At 40.1% G+C, this 20,505-nt stretch overlaps 1 protein-coding gene across 1 annotated transcript; it reads right to left on the reverse strand.

Moving 5' to 3' along the window:
- Window positions 1-2,199: 2,199 nt before the first annotated feature.
- On the reverse strand, window positions 2,200-5,188 carry LOC120435536 (cytotoxic T-lymphocyte protein 4-like). Its single transcript, XM_039605314.1, has 4 exons — window positions 5,116-5,188; window positions 3,268-3,476; window positions 2,246-2,395; window positions 2,200-2,205 (listed from the first exon to the last, which is right to left on the reverse strand). Exons 1-4 carry the CDS (start codon window positions 5,186-5,188, stop codon window positions 2,200-2,202), a joined length of 438 nt encoding a protein of 145 aa, XP_039461248.1.
- Window positions 5,189-20,505: the final 15,317 nt, after the last annotated feature.

Below are 20,505 nucleotides of genomic sequence, written 5' to 3' on the forward strand. Positions count from 1 at the left end.
GTGAAAAAAAAAGCTCTATATATCATACATATGATACATACTAAGTCAGCTGATCAAGCCCTAACTTTAAGCTGTATCAAAAAAAAAAGAAGTTTGAAGCCTACCCTTAAAAGTAAAGAAGGTGCCTGTCTCCCAAACCCAAACTGGGAGCTGGTTCCAGGGAAAAGGAGCCTGAACGCTGAAGGCTCTGCCTCCCATTCTACTTTAGAAACAACAACAGACGTCTGTGTCCAGAAGGGTCAGTAAGCAGGGCTCCAACACCTTCGATGAGCCATAGTTTATGCAGTGAGACACATGATAAATATGCTGTATGTGTCGTTATTGTCTGTGCCATGTGGACGTCATCTTGTCAGTATTTATCTGTTGGCTTCTCTGTTATTTGACATAAGAGAAAAGAAATAGCCCATTTGTACACAACGAGACTTATTCTGATTCTAAAGGACTTTTAGAAAGTCCTGAAAACTATTAAAAAGTGTTTTCCAGTCCGAAAATGTCTCCTGTTGCAACAACACATATTCATATTTTTCAAACAACAAACGTACAATTTAAAGTCAAAAAACTTTATTTTGTGTTAATATCCAACATGAATACATGAATATTTGCTTTGCATTACAACAATAACAATAGTTGCAGTAAAAGACAGCTATCATTGTACTCTTTTAATTATTAAAATGATAATCCCCACCCCGCTCACTAGGTAGAAGCAATAATATTATTCTAACGCTTCTAAGCCAAAGAAAAATCTGCCCTGGACACAATAGCTCCACGATCAACGTTCACATATTACAGATGATGTTTTCACATGGAACTGAAGCTCCGTCCACCTTATGAAGCATGCCAGGCCACGGCCTCAACATTTCTCTCCTCCCTCGTTCACATTGGACAGTCTGAAAATGGAAAGCATGCAGATGTTTATGGAGTGAATAATTATCATTGCTTTCAGTGGATAGTATGCAGCAGAGCCTGACAGCTACGTGGAAGGAAAAGATCACATGATTTGTCTGTGACACAAGAGGCTTATGGAAAGATTTGACCTTTAAAGGATAAAGATTTCTGTCAGCCTGACATATTGTGTTTCTGTTCTTGAACTTAAATAATCCTTTAAGCCACTAAGACTTCTACTGCTACACCTTCATGCCATTAGTACTCTTGGGCTGTTAACCATGAATATATGCATGAATATACTACTACTTTATGCCTTAACCGATAAACAGGCTAAAACACTGAGAAGTGGTTGGAAAGAAATAAGTGGGGCAAACTGAGGTCAAGAAAGGTTTCTGCAAGGTTGCTGTAAGGCTGTCAAAATGGAGAAAAAAAGCCCTACAAAGTGAAAGAGTTCTCTTTACAGTTGTTACAGTATCAACAAGAGAACAACTTTCTGGAAATCTTTAACAGGCAGCTGAGCTGGGACGGCACATGGAGGATGCAGCATGCCACACTGAGTTTCCTGATCCTGTCCAACCACAACAATTTGTACCTTTGGCTGAAATTTTAAAACATTTTAGAAACAATTTTAGAAACATCAGTTTGTTTGTGCAGAGGGCAGAATACCCCATGGAGTGCCCGAGCACACAGGAAATGATTTTCCTAAATAGCATGGTAGAAAAAAGTTTCCATGTCTCTGAAACTGTTCTGGATGAGGGGCGAAACATCAGTGACAAGTGGCTCGCAGCTGATAAACGCATCGAGGTTTAAAAAACACAAAACTGCTTTACGGGTTTTTAACCAACCTGTGCAACTACATGGTTTAATGCCTCGTGTTTGCTCTTTCATAAGTGCAACTACAATATTCCACGTGAAAAATTAGAACCAGTTACCTTCTGTCTGCAAGGCAGTTAGCCAATTACTGATGATTTACACCACAGATTCACACTCTTAGCATCAGAAACAGTTAACTGTGTTGGAGTCAGGTTGTTCTAACACTACTAATTAGAAATAAATGCTAATCAAATTCATGATAAAGACAAAATACAATAATAATGTTCTGACCTGGAAGTAGATGATGATGATTAAGACACAAATGATTGCTATCACCAGGACAACCACCGGAACACTGACTGGTGCCGTGTTATCATCATCTTCCTCTTCTTCACCCTGGTGGTGACTTTGCCTCTGAGTTTCCTGCACGGGGCAGCTGGAGCTGTCTGTGAACAGAAAATAGGAAACGTAAGACTGAAAAAAAGATGTGCACTAAAAATTTCAGCTCTGTGGATAAACATGCCAGTGCGGTCGCCTCACCAAGGACATGAATGAGTGTGCCATTGCCAATAAGCTCCAGGTACAGTGGTGGGTAGAAGATCCAGATTTCACAGCGATACATATCTGTGTCAGTGACATTCAGTCCAGAGAGTGTCACCTCCACAGTGTCGTGTGTGGTCTCAGCAGTACACTGCACCTGAAATGTACAGGACATCATTGTATCTCAACACTCTGTGTACAAGTTTCACTTTTTTTATTTTGTATTTCAGTCTTATGTCTAACGTTTATGCCATTTCTAAGAGTGCAATCTTCAGTTTAATGTATTATATAATGAAGAAAAAGAATATTTATGGAGGAAGAAATATGCATTTGTAGGACGAGGTCTGGATTCTTAATGTTTGAGACCTTAAATGGTAAATGGTAAATGGCCTGTATTTGTATAGTGCTTTACTTAGTCCCTATGGACCCCAAAGCGCTTTACACTACATTCAGTCATCCACCCAGTCACACACACATCCACACACTGGTGATGGCAAGCTACATTGTAGCCACAGCTGCCCTGGGGCGCACTGACAGAGGTGAGACCTTATTCACTAAAGACGTCTCATGCATGCAGTTTGCTGAGCACATGAACCACCTTCATTTGATAACTGAGGGCAAATTAAGGGCGTAATAAAAGTGGGCTTCTTCAGTTGTGAGCCATGATATAAACATTCTTGTATAATGCTTTTCCACTCTGAGGACTGAAAACACTTTACATAACTTGCCTCATTCCCACGAGCACTGTTTTCTCTGCTTTCTAACATTCACACACCGATGGATGCATCGGAGGGCAACATGGGGTTTAGTACCTCACCCAACAATATTTGGCATGCTGACTGGAACAGAAGGAGGTGGAACCACCAACCTTCCAATTAGTAGGTGACCTGCTCTACCACCTGAATTTTTAAGCATAGCTTCCATAAAGTTTTATGTTGTGTCACTAGCAGGAAAGAACAAGTCGCAGTGGCAGATGCCTGAAGAAAACTCAACCTTAACAGGCAAAAAAAGCACCAAAAAAACAATTACCTGATCTTTTTGCTCCATACGTGTCTCTCTCTGGTCTGTGAAGTTAAGGATGGAGAAGCAGAGTTCTTGGTGGCCATGGAGGCCCTTCAGCACACTGACTCTGGCCTCCTCAGGGTATGGGTATTTCAGGCTTTGTGGATGGATAACACACTGAATCTGTGCCACACCATTGGTGCTCACCACTCTGTAGGGCTGGGTCACTTTCGTAGCTGGCATGGGAAAAGGTATAAGTGACTATTAGTAGTAGCAATGAAGAAGCAAATAAATGTCAGAAGCCACATTACTATCACCATTAAAGCTAAAACCGTTTACATATCAGAGTCCAGTTCCAATGGACTCCAGTCAAGAAAAACAACAAAACCAAGTGATTCCTAAATGTAGGTTAAATCGTGTTGGAAGGTTCCCAGGTAAACATGTTTAAACTCATTTTCCATTGAGCACTCATAGAAAAAATATATAAATCTTTTCATATAAGCCCCAGTATAACGACAAATGAGCTAACACAAGAAAATAATAAAATTATGGGAGCATTTCTGGTTTTTGTAAGCTTTGTATGGATTAAACAGACAGGACACAACCTTTGGAAAACTTCACAGGAGCTAAGACACCAATTTTCTTCTTTCTGAGAGCTGAGGGTAAAGTGTGGAGGAATGTTTGGAAAGGCATTCCAACTCCTCCAGTTCAAAAGTTATCAAATTTGAATTGTTGTTTCTTTGGTTTTCCTCCAAGCCGAGTCGTTTCAGAGATTCTCAGAAGTTTGGCATTGACAAACTCAATATGCATCATTTTACCTCGTCCCCTCCTCTGTTACTCCTGTGTTTGAATGTCTACCAAGCTTATAGTTAAATTCAGCACCTACCTACTGAAGGCCTGCTGAACAGTGACATTTAATATACCTGAATTATTTAGATCTTACATTAGAAATTCCATTATTTTTTTATGTTTTTCATCAGACGATGGAACGGTTCATGATGTGCTTGTTGAAAATTAATTGGAATACATTAAATTTCCTTGTCTCCTTTCCTGGCTAGCACTTTAAAAGCTAAAACCACATTACCATGCCTTATAATACAGTTAGCTAAATTCACAAGGAGCAGTAAACTTCAGAGCCACAGCAGCAAAGTGGTTCAGCTAAGGACAGCTGAACCATCTATCAAAAAGAAATATTGCTGAAGATTCACTTTATGATCAGTTTTGTCATTCTGGTGGCAAAATGTCTGGATCTAAGGGTCACTCCACCTGTCAAATTAATGTCCGTTCTGTGATTACATCCTGCAAACTAAAGGTTTCAGCAGTCTTCACATGTATTTAATATATTCCATGTATGGCGTCTGAAATGATGACTTCTTTTAAATACAGAAAATACCAAGTACATGGTTCTCTCCACTTCCACCTGACACCTTAAAACCTTACATGTTATACATCACTGATGCTGGGCTTGGCAGCAGAGTTTTAAGTTTTAAGTCAACAGTAAGTCTTAAACTTGCTCATGTAGGAGCAAAGTTTGTCTACACAGCTCCACCATTAAAGCTTCCAAGCTACTTCATATGTCTGCTCATATAGAAATGTAGTTACATGGTACATGGTCCAGTAGCTAGTCAACACATCTTTGGTGTCCCAACTAATCCTGTCAGAACTGCCCTCAGGCTCTTCTATGTGCCCCAAAGAACACAGAGCTTCATTGGCAATGGTTTTGCATGACTGTGGGCACCATTGTCTTAATCTGTGGTTAGTGGTGCTGTTTAATGTGATTCCATTCTCATTCAATTTTCTTGTTCTTAATGAACTTAAAAATAATGTTTTTTAAAGTGTTACAAAAATCATCAGTAAAATGCTGTTTATACTCACCGCTCCACACAGGCAGGCAGAAGCTAAGAGCTGTCAACACAATCCATCCCATCATACAGTGAGTCAGGAACATCCTACCGTATTTCACACTGCTACACAGAAAGCCACAGGCACAGAAATACATGAAAATGAAAACTCATTTTTATACTTACGGTGCTGTCATCGAAACTGTAGCAACACAGGAAATGATGACGAGGTTTTGCCAGTAAGAGAGATGGCAACGTGGTTGTGGTTCTGCTGGAACACTGAGAAAAACATGAATTTCATTTTTCTATAACTTTAATGAACTAGTTTAATCTGGGTATAGCAGCATCCTCTGTCTTAATAAAATAGAAGACGCTGCTCAAAACTCAGTCCAATCTGAAACATGAAAAAACAGGGCAAAGAAAGGAAATCGTGGTAAAATATGACAGTGGTCCATTAAATTCTAAAGAAAACTTCAACATTAATAAGACAGAAAAACCAAACATGATGGTGTTTATGTTCTTTAAAGGATGTGAAGAGCGTAAGAATGTAAATGTTCCAGAACAACTACTCTTAAAAAAAGTAACACCTGCTGGATCGGGAATTTTTACATCTCTTTCTACTCTGTGAATAATTTAAGAGCTTTTGCATATGCTCATACAGCAAGTTGAATAAAAGCAAAATTCAGTGATTCAGTTTTGCTGGGTGAATATTTAGTTTGAATTCCTGTGACTGTTGAATTTTCCTTCCAGGTTTTAGATAACAGTGCAAAATCTGTAAAATATAAAAAACAAATCCTTACTGTTATTTTTCACTGAACCATTGTTAACATGATTTTCTGTTCATGACTCTTCCCAAGTTGATGAATATTCCCGAACACTTGTGTATTATTGCTGAATATTTGATATTTTACCTTCATATAATTTTATTGTCTTAAGTTGTAGTTTAACTTCTTTTTATACAATTATCTCCTGTTTGAAACAGCCAACAGGAAAACCGGAGGATCAAAACTGGACTTCAGATGGACCATTGTGTAGTTTCTGAAAAACAGCCCTTTTACAAGCAGCTAAAACAAAACCCCGGGGAGTGGCTCGTGAACTGGTGGCATCAAGAGGTTAATTCATCTTTATATGCTTTACGCCACATTTGGTTTTGCTCCATTTTCCTGTTTATCTAAAACTGACGGACAAATTACAATAAAATTCACATCAACAGTTGACTCAGAGTGCTTTCTGTTTAAAAGTTAGGGACATTACAGTGTCAGAGAGAAAGCTACCATCCCCAGTGTGACATAGTGGGGGGTGGCGTGGAGTGGGGCATGTAGAGTTTAGACAAACAAAAACAAAACAAGGCAGGATTTACGACTAACCCCAAACAAATCAGCAGAACACTGAACTGTGTAGGGGGGTAGAGTGACTACACAAAGCTGTGAGTGGGATGTACAGTAGAAACTGTTTTTGTTTTCCAAAACTGTGTTGCCTCATCACAGCAGGAGGGTTTTCAGCAAAAACACAGACAAACGTTGTTCTCTACTTAGGCGCAGTAGCGGTTTTAGATACGGGCGACACGGGCGGTTGCCCGGGGCGGCATCGTGGTGGGGGGCGGCATCACGGGCATCGGCAAAAAAAAAAAAAATTGCTCGTACTCATGCTGCCCCGACATCATGCCAGCGCATATTGGGAATGGCATAGGCACTGATCGGTTTTCTATCGCCCATTTGCTGGGAGTAAGGGCGCCCTCCGTTTGCGAGGTGCGCCTGCTGCTTGCGGCACAGGGAGGAGAGGTCGGGGCGGCGGGGGATTCTCTGGCTGGCTGGAGCAGCGTCTAATAACCAACTCGCAAAATAAAAACAAAACAACAAACACGAAAACACCAGACATTATGATACAGACTTATAATTTGCACCGATGTTTTTTCGAAATTCTATAGGCGAAAAGTGAGCGCGAGAGCCCTCGATGCGCCTGCGCGCTGCTGAAGTCAAAGTAAACTTTATTGTCATCTCCGCTACATACAGTCCAGTATATAGAGAGACGTGACGACGAGGCTCCAGTTACAGCAGTGCAAGTAAACAAACAATAAATATAAGAAGAGTAAGAAAATAAATATACACTTTAGGACTCGGGGTAAAGGGATCAATAACAATTTAAAATGTATATTTTATATTTTGTTGATTTAAAGTCTCACACACAACCCGTTTTTAAAGTTTAAAAAAAAGAGAAAAGAAGAGGAGGAGTGTAGCGACTTCCACAGTCTCTAGAGGCTGGGGGTGGAGCCTGCCTATTTGCCTGATGCGCTGTCAACTGTACGCAATAATGCGAGAGGTGGAATTGCTTGCTTGTTTATTAAAGTGCTTGAAAAGTTTACAGAGCAATGTGATCAGCTCGCGATTCAAACTCTTAAAACATCACAGGCTCTAATGCAACAAGGGGAAACTCGTTGTGCTGCGTTCAACAAAAACTACGGCTACCCAGCCCTGCTCTGTCAAAATCAAACCAGACTGACAACGCCCTCATAATGTCCCACGTGACTCTCGTTACACATCACCATAGCCAAACAAATGAAAACCAGTGATCATTAAAATTCAGTACATTTAATTATGGCTCCTACAAGGAGAAACGAGCAAAAGATACAGGTAAGCAGATGTGTCATTGGATAATGGCAGGTCATGTATCCTAAAACATGAAGAATCAGAATACTTTCTTAATCCCTAAGGAAATTATGTGGGTTACAGTTCCTCCAAGAAGAAATGGTAAAAATAGTAACAGTAAGAGACTAAACTCCAAACAATATATACAATAATATAATATTAATTAGTCAGTGTCAATTGTTGATTTGTCCTGTTCCCATTATATGACGAATTATGATGTCTGTTTGGTAGCCGTTTGCATACTATGCATACTCTCTCTCTCTTCATATATAGGGTCATATACAGTTAAGCCCATAATTATTCATACCCCTGCCGAATTTTGACTTAAAGTTACTTTTGTTCAACAAGCAAGTTCTTTTTTGAGCAGAAATGACACAGGTGTCTCCCCAAAGATAATAAGACGATGTACAAGAGGCATCATTGTGGAAAAAAATATTTCTCAGGTTTTATTTATATTTTAGCAAAAAGTATCATGTCCAGAATTATTCATACCCTTCTCAATAATCAATAGAAAAAAGCCTTTATTGGCTATTACAGCAATCAAACGCTTCCTATAATTGCAGACCAGCTTTTTGCATGTCTCCACAGGCATTTTTGCCCATTCATCTTTAGCAATGAGCTCCAAATCTTTCAGGTTGGAGGGTCTTCTTGCCATCACCCTGATCTTTAGCTCCCTCCACAGATTCTCAATTGGATTCAAGTCAGGACTCTGGCTAGGCCACTGCAAAACGTTAATGTTGTTGTCTGCTAACCATTTCTTCACCACGTTTGCTGTATGTTTTGGGTCATTGTCGTGCTAAAATGTCCACTGGTTCCCAAGGCCAAGTTTTTCTGCAGACTGCCTGATGTTGAGAATCTTCATGTATTGCTCTTTTTTCATGGTGCTGTTTACTGTGATAAGGTTCCATGGTCATTGGCTAAAAAAACACCCCCAAAGCATTAGGTTCCCACCACCATGTTTGACAGTGGGGATGGTGTTCTTTGGGTTGAAGGCTTCTCCATTTTTATGCCAAATGAAGGCAACATCATTGTGACCAAATAATTCAATTTTTGTTTCATCTGACCATAACACTGAAGACCAGAAATCTTCTTCTTTGTCCAGATGAGCATTTGCAAAGGCCAAATGAGCTTTGGCATGCCTTAGAAGTGCCTGGAGAAGTGGCGTTTTCCTTGGTCTGCAGAGGGCGTGTTCGCCCGGGGCGCCAAACAGGCTAGGACCGCCACTGAGCACTTTAGTGTAAAGGGCTTTACTCTAACTGATGTCTTGCCACCTTATCTGAGGTTCTGTGGTCAATAAAGTTGCTCTGTGAGGTGGTTAACAAAAAAGGAGCATTAAGTTCATTTGATAAGAATCATTAAGTTCCACTCCATTCACTGCTGAAACTTGAAGCACTTTACAAATGTCATTGATGTAAAGTTAAGGAATTTAGGGACCAAAACAGACCCCTGGGGTGCACTACAAGCAATGTTCATATATAAGGAGCAATCACAAACTGACTCATGTCTCTTAAATAACTCCCAACCCAATTAAAACTAATGCCCTGACACCATAACATTCCAGTTTTTTAAATCAATATATATCATGATCTATTGTGTCAAATGCCTTTCTTAAGTCTATGAATAAGCAAGGCAAATATTGCTTTTTGTCTATGGAATTTGTGATGTACTCCATTGAATCTAATCCTGCCAGTGATGTTGATCTGCTTCATCTGAACCCATACTGACTCTCAGGGAGTAATTTGTTTATACATGTTTCAGGTCGTTGTTAAGCTGTTTTCCAAAGATTTGAGAATTGAGGCAGTAAAGAAACAGGCCTGTAGCCTGTGAAATTGTCTTCTTTGCCAGATTTGTATAGCGTTGTATCTTTTGCTATTTTTCATTCTGTCTGGAAATACACCAGCTTGAAATGATACATTACAGATGTATGTCTTGATGCATTCTCAATCATCCAGGAAAGTAAATTTGATACGGATCAGTATTTAAGGTTTGACTCTCATCATCCACTGGAGCACAAACTGGGTGTCATCAGGACGCTACAACACAGAGCGAACACCATCCCCACTGACACAGCAGCCAGGGAGGCAGAAGAACGGTACATCAAGAAGGCCCTGAGTAAATGTGGTTATCCCAGCTGGACTTTTGTCAAAGCTGGAAAGGCACCTAAAGAAAGCTCCAGCCGATCCAGGAGAGAAGGACAACCGCTGCCCAAGTGAAAACCTGTAGTGATCTCGTATGTGTCAGGAGTATCGGAGCAGTTGAGACGCATTTTTTCTAAACACGGGGTCTCTGTGGCTTTTAAACCCCAAAACACGCTGCGCCAAAAACTGGTCCACCCCAAGGATCGGGTCCCCCGACACAAACAGAGTAACATAGTGTACGCTGTTAAGTGCCAGGAGGATTGCCAGGATTTATACATCGGGGAAACCAAACAACCTCTGGCACAGTGGATGGCACAACACAGAAGAGCAACCTCATCAGGCCAGGACTCTGCAGTCTATTTACACCTACAGGCCAGTGGACACTCTTTCAAGGATGAGGATGTACACATCCTGGACAGGGAGGAGCGCTGGTTTAAGCGTGGAGTCAAGGAGGCCATTTACGTGAAAAGGGAAAGACCATCTCTGAATCGAGGAGGGGGCCTAAGGGTACATCTTTCGCCATCTTACAATGCTGTGATTGCAGCCATTCCCCAACTCTCTGTGAACGGTACTCATGGCCATTGATCAGTGGGCTTTGATCAGTGGGTTTTGGTCAGTGATTGTTGATCAATGGTCATGAGAATTTGCATAATTATGATTAAGGAACTGACCTCACAGCCCATTGTTCCTTCAGTGGGCTGGTTTCAGTCATTATGCAAATGTACTGTTTATAAGGTTTGGGGAAACCTGCAGTCAGCTGAGACTGAAGAAGTCACTTGGATGAGTGACGAAACGTTTCTCCCACAAAACGCTACGTCCAGATGAACAGATTCAACTTTTTGGAGATGACAGATGTGTGTAAATTGTTTTAAAATAGCCTGAATGAGTTTCTTAACCACTATCATATCAATATCACTTTTTTTTTTTAACTATTTCTTTGCTCTTTAGTGAGGGCACCCAGGTGAGTGTCAAGGCATGAGGTGAAGTCAAGGCATGAGATGGCTGGCATTTTCTCTCTTTTGCAGTGATCTGGAGGTAAGCTGCGAGCAGGAGGGCAGGCAGGTAAATATTCAGCAGTTGCGTGATGGCAGGATAGACTAGCGTCAGTAAAACCAGAAGAAGTTTGAAGGCAGAGGTAACTGGAGACACAAGAGGTTAACATAAGGAACAGCTAAGAGAGAACCAAACGTGAAGGCCAATTTACCACCATGGGTTAGCAGATTATCTGGCAGAGAGTGTGGAAGTCTGAGCTGGTCTTAAATCCCAATCCACTGATTGCTGCTGATGGCTCACACGTGAGGTGACAGATTGGGGAAGCAGAACTAGAGATATAACGGAAAAATATGCAAAAACACTAGACACTCAACCCGGACCATGACAGATCGCCCTTCCTCACCCCTCTAATGTGACATCCAATCATGTTATTGACATCTATTCACCCGATGTCAACCACCACCTTATCATTGTCTCGCTATCTGACTTCTCGATACAAGATTTAAAACATGATTTAAAGGCTGGATATTATTTTCGAGCAGCCTTGTACAGAGCTCTGTTGCCTGACCTTAAGACAGCATTGCAGGATTTGAGGAGTGTGCGCACCTGTCTGGTCATCTGGGGTTTTTAGTTTAGGAAAACCCAAATGTTTTGTTCACGGTCACATTTTCAATACGGAACTTTATATAGTCCAGTGCTGATCCTGTGAATGTTTCTAGGTCCTGGTGTTCAAATATGTCCCAGTCTGTCTGTGTAAAGATAACATGCTGTGACCTATATTAAACCAAAACACAAGCTACTGTACAATCTCAGTGTGCTACTGTTCAGAGTAGAAGTGCCAAAGAGGTGAAAATAACTTATTGTTTAACCTTTGGAGTGAATATAAAATTGCAACATTTTATTATTTATTTGTGGCACAGGGTTGCAAGGGTGCTGGAGCCTATCCCAGCTGTCATGGAGCAAGAGGCAGGGTACACCCTGGAAAAGTCCTTGACCTGTCACAGCTCAAAGTATAAGAACTTATATATGTGGTAGCTGTGACAACTCAGCAAAGTTATAATTTACAATGATGAATTTAGAGCATCAGCTTGTGACAGCTGACCTTGGTATTGATTGATTAAAGCACTATTACTAACTGCAAACCTGCGGTTTGATAAATAATCAGTTGGCTACCAAAACCCTTTTTTATTTAGAGTTTTTAGCAGTACATTTAAAGCTTTAAGCAGTTTTTTGGGAGGAATTACTAGCCTATGGTCAGGCTACATCTGGCTCCCTTCAGTTCACTTACCAGACCCTCCATCATCTGTCTGTTCAGTCATGTCTATGCCCACCTGAACCAGGGTCATGTGTTTTTACTTTTCCAGTGCATTCAGTACCATCAGGCCAACCCTCCTGGGTGATAAGCTGAGATTGATGTATGCCTCTCTCGTATCCTGGAGTGTTGATTACCTGACAGGAAAACGACAAAATGTGCAACTTCAGCATTGTGTCTGACACCAGGGCATCACAAGGGACTGTTCTATCCTCTTTCATGTTCACCCTCTATCACATACCTCAGCCCTAGCAGAGGTATAGTTTAGAAATTAAGACAATAATAGTGAATTAAAACAGAAAAAAGTTACACAATTAAATACGATTTTAATATGATAAAAAAAAAAAAAAAAATCAGGGACACGTCTTCACGATAGTATCTGGGCCAAAAATGTGCAACATAGGATATTATTACAAGACTTATTTTATTCAGTTAGACTTAAAACAAGAAAAATACTATAAGCTTATAGAGTTATGTGTCATTTGTGTACAAAACTAAAGTATTGTGTACATTTTCTATATTGAAATATGGTCTTACTTTGGACAAAATTGTGTGAACAAACATTATTTTTCATAAAACACTGAAAAGACATCTCTAACAGTGCTTCTTTGACATCCACTTTCACTTCAAGGTGGGAATAAAACCCTTTTTTACATTTTTGAACTCACGAAACGTGCACATATATCGTCTGGTATGTCATGTGCTTTCGCGTATCGTATAAGTGATCAAAGCGGGCCACCATGACCTTTTTTTGGTTCCAGTCCAGCCGTGCCTCAGCCTTTCAAAGGCTTATTAATATCTCAAAGTCTCACGACACTATCACTCATACATGGTTTCCAAGCTTGCGCAACTGGCGTCTTCCTGGCGCCACTCGTTCCCATCCATTGTTTTCATCATTTTTGTTTACCGACTCAACTTGAGTTTTGTCACACAAACACACTTAAAGGAATAACTCCTAAATAATACTGCAGTTGCCCGACTATTAGGGTGGGCAACGTGCAGCACATCAACCCTCTCAGAGCAACTTTAAGTTTTATATTTCATAATGACGTGTATAATTACTGAAGCAACGCTTCTCAAAGCCAGCCACGTCAAAGCCGATATGCCACCACAAGCAAAACCGACAGTAAAATCTGCTTTCCCGTTTGTCATTAGATTGCACGTCTGTGGTTTGTGGTGCCAATTTTTAATGATGTGTTTATTATAATCAATAAAGACAGAAACTCCCAGTCAGTTTGAGATACCAATACGTATGGTGGCTTTTCTTTGCTCATGCTACAAAAGGAAAACAACCTTAAGACTCTCCTGACTCCTTTTATACATGAAAAAGCTCCACATGTTTCTCTTAACATGCCCTGCATGAGGTGAAGGCCCCTTGTTCATTCACAGCAGACATCTCGGCACCTGAATGAACACAAAGGCTCCAAAGGTCACAGATCACACCTTTCCTTCAGAGTTTCAGTATTCAGTAGTAATTATACATGAATGTATGCCTTTCTCTGTATACCAAAACCAGATACATATGTTAGCCGTGACTCTATATCCATAGATGGGAATGTGTTTAGAAATGTGTATGTAGGCATGTGGTTGTGTGTCTGTGTAGGAAGAAAAGCCTCCTAACAATAATCAACAAAGATTAAAGTAGCTCAAAACCCTGCAGTAAAACTGTGAGGAGTCCATGATTATCGCCCTGTTAAAGAACCGGCAGGCACACTTCAAAGGGAGCCACTGAGCCTTAAAATGTCAGACTTTTATAAACTTTTCATGATCCCTTCAGAAATTCTGAGACTTTTCATTAGATGCCAGAAGAAAAGGCATTTAAGAAATGACTTCTCCGTGCCACTCTGTTTCTCTTAAAAAGACAGTTGCTTATCAACTCGTGTGCTGTGTTGCCGGATAAAGGCTGTGACACTGATTCAGGCCAGGTTTGCAGCAGTGTGTAAATCTGTCATTGTAAAGACTAATTCACATTTGAGAGCTCAAAAATAAAATTGACGGATATGTGGAAAAAAAATATGAGCTCAGATGATCATTCCTTTGGGTAGCTGTTAGAGGAATTGCGGGATAATGAGTATAGAAATAGAAAGAATAGAATAGAAATATCCTTTATTGTGCCTCAGGAGACAGGGATTGTCTCGGTCCTTGGTCGGTGACCAGGTTTTGAGTTTTGTTGTGTTTTTTTTATCTTCGATTTTTTTTATCATTGTTATCACTATTAGTATTTAGGTTTATTTCTATTTATTTCTGTTTCTAGCTCTCTAATTCTTTGTTATGTGACTACTAGTTCCTAGGTTTTGTTATGTGGCTTCCCTGTGTTCTGTGTTGTCTACTCTATGCCCTCCTGTCCCATGTTTCAGGTTCCTGTGTTCTGTCTCCCTGGTCTCTAGTAAGTTTACGTATCTTGAGTTAATTCGGTGTGTTTCCTGTTTTACTTTGAAAGTCAGTGTCTCATGTCAGTGCTTCTAGTTTTGCTTCCCTTGTCTCGTTTAGTTTGATTTCTCCCAGCTGTGTAACCTCTGTATGTTTCTCCCTGCCTGTCTTCCTGTGAGCTTAGGTTTGGGATTCATTTATTAGATTTTTCCAGTTTAGATTATTTCTTAGTTTCTGTGTATATTTTCACCCCATATAAATAAAGCTCACTCTTTGCTTCCAAACCAGTGCTTGCGTTTCGGTCCTCACTCATAATCTCCACATGGCTGTGGCAGCAGGGACAGGGACAGGGATAGCTCAGTAGGTAGAGTGTTTGCCCCATGATCGAAAGGTTGGGGGATTCAAAACCACCGAATGGCTACCCTGACTTACCCATGAGGAAGGTGCCGTCTCTAGGCACTGCTCCCCGGGCGCCGAATTGGTAGCTGCCCACTGCGTCACTAAGTGAATGGGTTAAATGCAGAGGACTAAGCAATTTCCTATGGGATTAATAAAATATCCATTATTATCATTATTACTGGGGAAATTTATGTGTTCCAGCAGCAAAGTGGCAGATGGTGGGTGCATGCAGATTCACACATAAGTAAAGTAAAGAATATAGAGACTATACAGAGACTGCACAGGGCAAATTTAAAACATAAGAAAACAATTTATAGAGAATTGAAAACTGTGCAAACAACAGCAGAGATGTAAACAAGTTATTGTGTTTGTCGGGAGTGGTGGTATTATAAAGTGTAACAGTGTAACAGATAACGTTCCTTTGTGTAACAGGATACAACAGCCTTTCACTGAAGAAGCTCTCCAGTTCTGCAACAGCTTAATGCAGTATTGTCCAAAATTCAGGTTATTTTTGCCAGAGTTCTTCTGTCTCCTGCATTGGGTTGAAGAGACATCCTTCCTGATGACCTTATCCAACCGCTTCCTTTCAGCTGTAGATAAGCTGATGTTCCAACAGACAACACCAGAGAAGATGGCTGGGACAGCAGAGGTGATCGGGACTTAAGTGTGTGGTCAAACCAGTTGAATGTTAGGTTCAGATCATTCACCAACCTTAAATCCTACATCCTGTGAGGTTTGTTTGTGACCTGAAATTGTTTTCAGCCTCTTTCCAACCCCACTGATGTTGTTTTGCTGCATTCTTTATTGCTGTAATAAAATATTATGGTTCAAATGATGCCAACTTGAAGGCTTGTGGTACATAGCCGATAAATAGAGATAGAGTGATCATATTTAAGATTGAAGAGTTAATTAATGGTAGGACTTCTTTGATCGTGATATGCCATTTCCTCTCCAACTTACGACTTATCTACTTTAAGGTGCATTTTTGAGAGTTATTCCAGGGAGTCACGTACTTCTTATTTAAGGCTTTCTTTTTCAGAGGAGTGAAGGTGTAAAATGATTAACAAGGTAATCGACCTTTGTGGGAACTGCAATTAGGTCACGGCTCTGCACTGTTTTGGCTCATGATTTTGAAGAAGATAACAGTGGATGAATTATATCCTTAACCTTACTTATAGCGCTTTCAAAAAGACATTTACCTTGGTGAAATCTATTCCCCATTGCTTTGTAATCCTTTACTGTAAATTTAAATGTTATTAGGCAAAGGTTAAATGTTCAGTTTCTATGCCATATGTCAGAACAAGATCTAGAGTGTGATTAAAGTGGTGGGTGTGTTCTTTTACATTTTGAAAGAAGCCAATTGAATCTAATAACAGATTAAATCCCATGTTGAGGCTGTCATTTTTATCATCTACATGGATGTTTAAATCACTCATAATTATTTTATCACGGCTGAGCACTAAATCAGATAAAACGTCTGAGAGACAGAAACTCTGAGTAAGGCCCAGGTGGACAATAGATAACAACAGATAAAACTGTTTTTTCAGTTATGACTTGGCAGTGTTGATTGATTTAAACTAACCATGATAAAACAAAGGACCCGACACACAGCTTTGCACGATGGATGCCCATTTATTGGCTAAATTTCTCTTTGCAGCAGCTTTTTAATGGCTCCTCATGCTGCACACCACATACAGCTCCTCTGTCAGATCCCGGCGACCTACTCAAATGGGGAGACGTGATTAGGTGATGGAGGTCAGCCTATGTGGGTCAGCCTCCCTTGACACCACACCCTGAACCCACTCCACCGTTTGAGCTTTTCTGTAAGGCAGAGTGAATCAATTTGTTGTTAAATTATTAATAATGTACTAATACGGACTTAGAAAGCTTCCTGCTTCCTGGTCCCAACTCTGGATAGTCACGTTTTGTGAGAGTCGATTAAGTTTGGCCAGATTTCTAAAAATGAGACGTGCTCCATCCAAAGTGGGATGGATACAGTCACTACTAACAAGACAGGGCTTTCCCTGAAAGTTTCCCAATTATCCCTCATTGTTATTGTGTAAGTTACTCACATAAAGGCAGTTCTGGTAATATCAAATTGTTAGTTATTTAATTTCTGTCTCAGCCTTGTGCTGGTCTGGTTTTTTCAAGCAATGGTCAAATGTTAAACTGTTACAGAAACCCTTTGATGACCAGCAACCTTGGATAAATGTCTCAGACCTATCTCGAAAGAGCTTAACAACTAAGGCAGCTAGTTTACTCATAAACAGTAAGTTGTTGGGAAAAAACCAACCAAAGACTTCCCTGAAGTTAATGCCGTCCTCATTAAAGAGAATATAAAACTGACTCATCAGGTTTTTGCAGGTGGGTTAAAGAGAATTAAAATGTAGGCATAATTATGGTGTCCTTTAGAGCTCATCTAAAAAGATATGAATGGATTTGGTAAATAGGCCGAGGTTGTGTTCCCTGACCTTTCTAGATTTGTTTGTATTCAGATATTAACCAATTTAAAAAGCACTATTTTTTGAAACATTTTTGTCTCTATTTGATTGACAGACAGAGAAGATTTTTTTAAACTGGGGGAGAGTGGTGGGGGGGGAGTATGGGGCAATCCACATATACACATCTTTATTGAATCGAAAAATTGTGTGTTTGATATAAATTCAGAAAATCTGAATTTAGGTTTTGTCTAATGCACTCAAGGTCAAACAGATACATACATGCTCAAAATACACAAATATACAATATATATACAATATGCAAATATACCCACCTAATATTTTGTTAAATGTCCCTTAGCAAGTTGCATCTAAGATACTTTTGGTAGCCATCAGCAAGTTTCTGGAAAAATTCTGTGTGGATATTTAACCACTCTTCTGGGACTTCTCAGTGCCATAGTGGACTTCAGCACCAAGCAGAGTTTTCTCAATGCCCTGTTTGCCTATCAGCCAGGAATTCTGTTGAAGAGCCTGCCCGAACCTCTTCAGGTTTCAGCTCTAAACAGTGCTTACATCTTGCAAATATCACTCAAAAAGCCTCACCTGTTTCTCTGGTCCTATCATATAATCACTATGAGTTTCTCAGTCTGTTTATCATTGATGCATCTGGCACACGACTGGTACAGGCCACTCATGGCTAAAAATCCATAATGCAGGTATTGACCGGTCTTGGAATACAATAACGGGCTGGAGTTCATTCTGTCACCGGCCTGTCCTCAGTATTCAGGAAATATGACTTGGAGGAGGTGTTTTTAATGGATCTGAGAATTCTAAAAGACAAGAGATTGTCTTTTAGAATTCTGAAAAGAATTCTATGACCAGTCCACCACTGGAAATATTCACAAAGTGCCCTTCTTAAGGTATGATTTTGGGCAACAGGAGTAGGAGAGTGTGGGTAGATTCATTGCATTCAGATGGGCTAGAGAGAAATTTCTCCTTGAGAAAGTTGCGCCTGCCATTCTGGAACAAGCTGCCTTTGGATATGTGAAGAGTGATATCGTGGAGAATTTCCTTAAGCTCATGCCTGAATCTGAGCATACAGTGTTAGCAATGTGGCAATGTGTGACAATTACAGCTGCAGAAGGTTGCCAACAACCTACGATGCGAAGTCCTGTTGGAGCTTGCACACAAAACACTTGTCCAAGAGCCTGCCTATGCTATTGAACAGTGGGCAAAAACACTTAGCACTGCAGGGGAAAGCCTTTGTGATCTGTCTTATGAAGCCCTCTTACCAAATGTGAGAAAGGTTCTCAAATGTCTTACTTTCCCTGAAACAATGACAGCCCACCAGAAGGTCAGTCAGAAATATTTAACTACATATGTGAACAATGTTGAGAAGCAACATTTGTGTTTGTTCCTCAGGTTTTACACAGGTTCAGATTTATATCATAGAAAAAACATCATCATTGACTTTAATGAGTTTAAAGGTTTCAAGAGATGACTTTTTGCACACACATATGTATGTGGCTGTGTACTTTGCCGATATAACAATGTGGATTTCCCGTCTCTGGGACTAATACGGGCTATCTTATCTTAATACAGAATTTATTCACTGCATATTCCAGAGAGGCAGTTCAAAGTGCTTTACAAGAAAGATTAAAAGATATCATTAAGGCGGGTCTTACAGTTGTCAATTTAGCCCACAGGATGTGTGGGCGACCAAATGCAGCAGTTCGGGTTCGACTCTGACCTGAGGCACTATGGCGTGTGCCTTCCTGCTTTCCTGTCCACTCTTCACTATGGTTTTCAATAAAACAGTTCTTCCTTCTTCCTTAACAACCTGTCTGGATAGCTGTAATAATAAAGACACTGTTCTAACAAATTCTGAAAATCAAAGCTAGTGTTTCTGAACTGGGTTGTTTTAGCCTCTGTGCACTGGTTACGAATATGTTTTATAATAGATGTATTGGATTTTGGGATCTACTTTGTTCATTTGGGTCCTCGGCAGTCCTACACTCCACAATTCATGACACTTCTTTCAGAGCTGATTTTTTATGCTGTGTTTGATTCACTGCCCTCATGAACGACTTTGAAGGGTGAATTTTGAAAAGTGCTCAATAAATAATTATCATCATTGTTCTGTTATTTTTATGACTATAAACATACATTTATAAACACTATAGATTACATATATCTTCTTTTGTTCCCCTCTTTAATCTTGCTCCCAAAATTCTTAAGCTTCTGGTTTAATCTACACACAGATTGTCATCATCTAACCTGATGTTAGCTGAGAGCCGAAGACTTCTGACTTCAGGAAAACTGCAACAAATATTTTTAGACATTTGTACGTACAGGAAACATTTTGAAAGCAAGAATGATCTGATTTGTGAAGTTGAACTTACAAACTCTGTTCAAATTGCTTATTGCTTTATATTTGTGTGAATTGGAGCGCACATTTGTGAGTCCTCAAAAGTGACACCCAAATCACTGTACACATTTATAAATCTTAGTTTATGCTTGCAGATCATGTTTTCGAATACTTTGGGGGCAAATTTCTCTCCATATAAACTAATCAGGAGAGAGTTGGCTTAAAGACAGAGGAACAGCTTGTTTTGAACAGTAGAGGCTGCACCAACCCCCAGGAGAAGAAAAATAGCATAATATTAAACGTCCACTTTAATTTCTGTCTTTAACTTTCTAATAAATAGCTATAACTAGGTAGCACAGTAGTGCAGTGGTTACCACTGTTGCCTCACAGCAGGAAGGTTCTGAATCCACCACCTAGCTGGCCGTCATCAATAAGACAACTCGTCAGTGTGAGGAGCGCAAGCAATCTTTATCCTGATGCTCATCCACTGCGGATGAGCATCTGATGCTCATCCGCAGTGGATGAGCATCTGGTTGCTTTAGTGGACGCTGACCTTTCAAACGGTATATGTCAAGTAAGCAGTCTAACTATGGCATAAAGAAATGGGCAACATGTATTGCCAGGCCAAGATATAGCTGAAATATACAGGTTTATACTGGGAAACCTGCAGACAGTGTTCCTGAAAAGAGCCAAGTGAAATTTGTGGTTCTGGAGATTGATTGGAGGTCTCAAGGGACATAAGATAATAATTTCAGGAGCTG

Source organism: Oreochromis aureus, linkage group 22, assembly GCF_013358895.1.
Source record: "Oreochromis aureus strain Israel breed Guangdong linkage group 22, ZZ_aureus, whole genome shotgun sequence".
NCBI classification, from domain to species: domain Eukaryota; kingdom Metazoa; phylum Chordata; class Actinopteri; order Cichliformes; family Cichlidae; genus Oreochromis; species Oreochromis aureus.

Excerpts from the sequence above, each read along its gene's own strand:
- LOC120435536 (XM_039605314.1), bottom strand. The coding sequence starts at position 5,188 with ATGTTCCTGACTCACTGTATGATGGGATGGATTGTGTTGACAGCTCTT. Across the intron at positions 3,477-5,115 it reads CTGCCTGCCTGTGTGGAGCG|CTACGAAAGTGACCCAGCCC; the intron begins GTGAGTATAAAC and ends TTCCCATGCCAG. Across the intron at positions 2,396-3,267 it reads GTATGGAGCAAAAAGATCAG|GTGCAGTGTACTGCTGAGAC; the intron begins GTAATTGTTTTT and ends TGTACATTTCAG.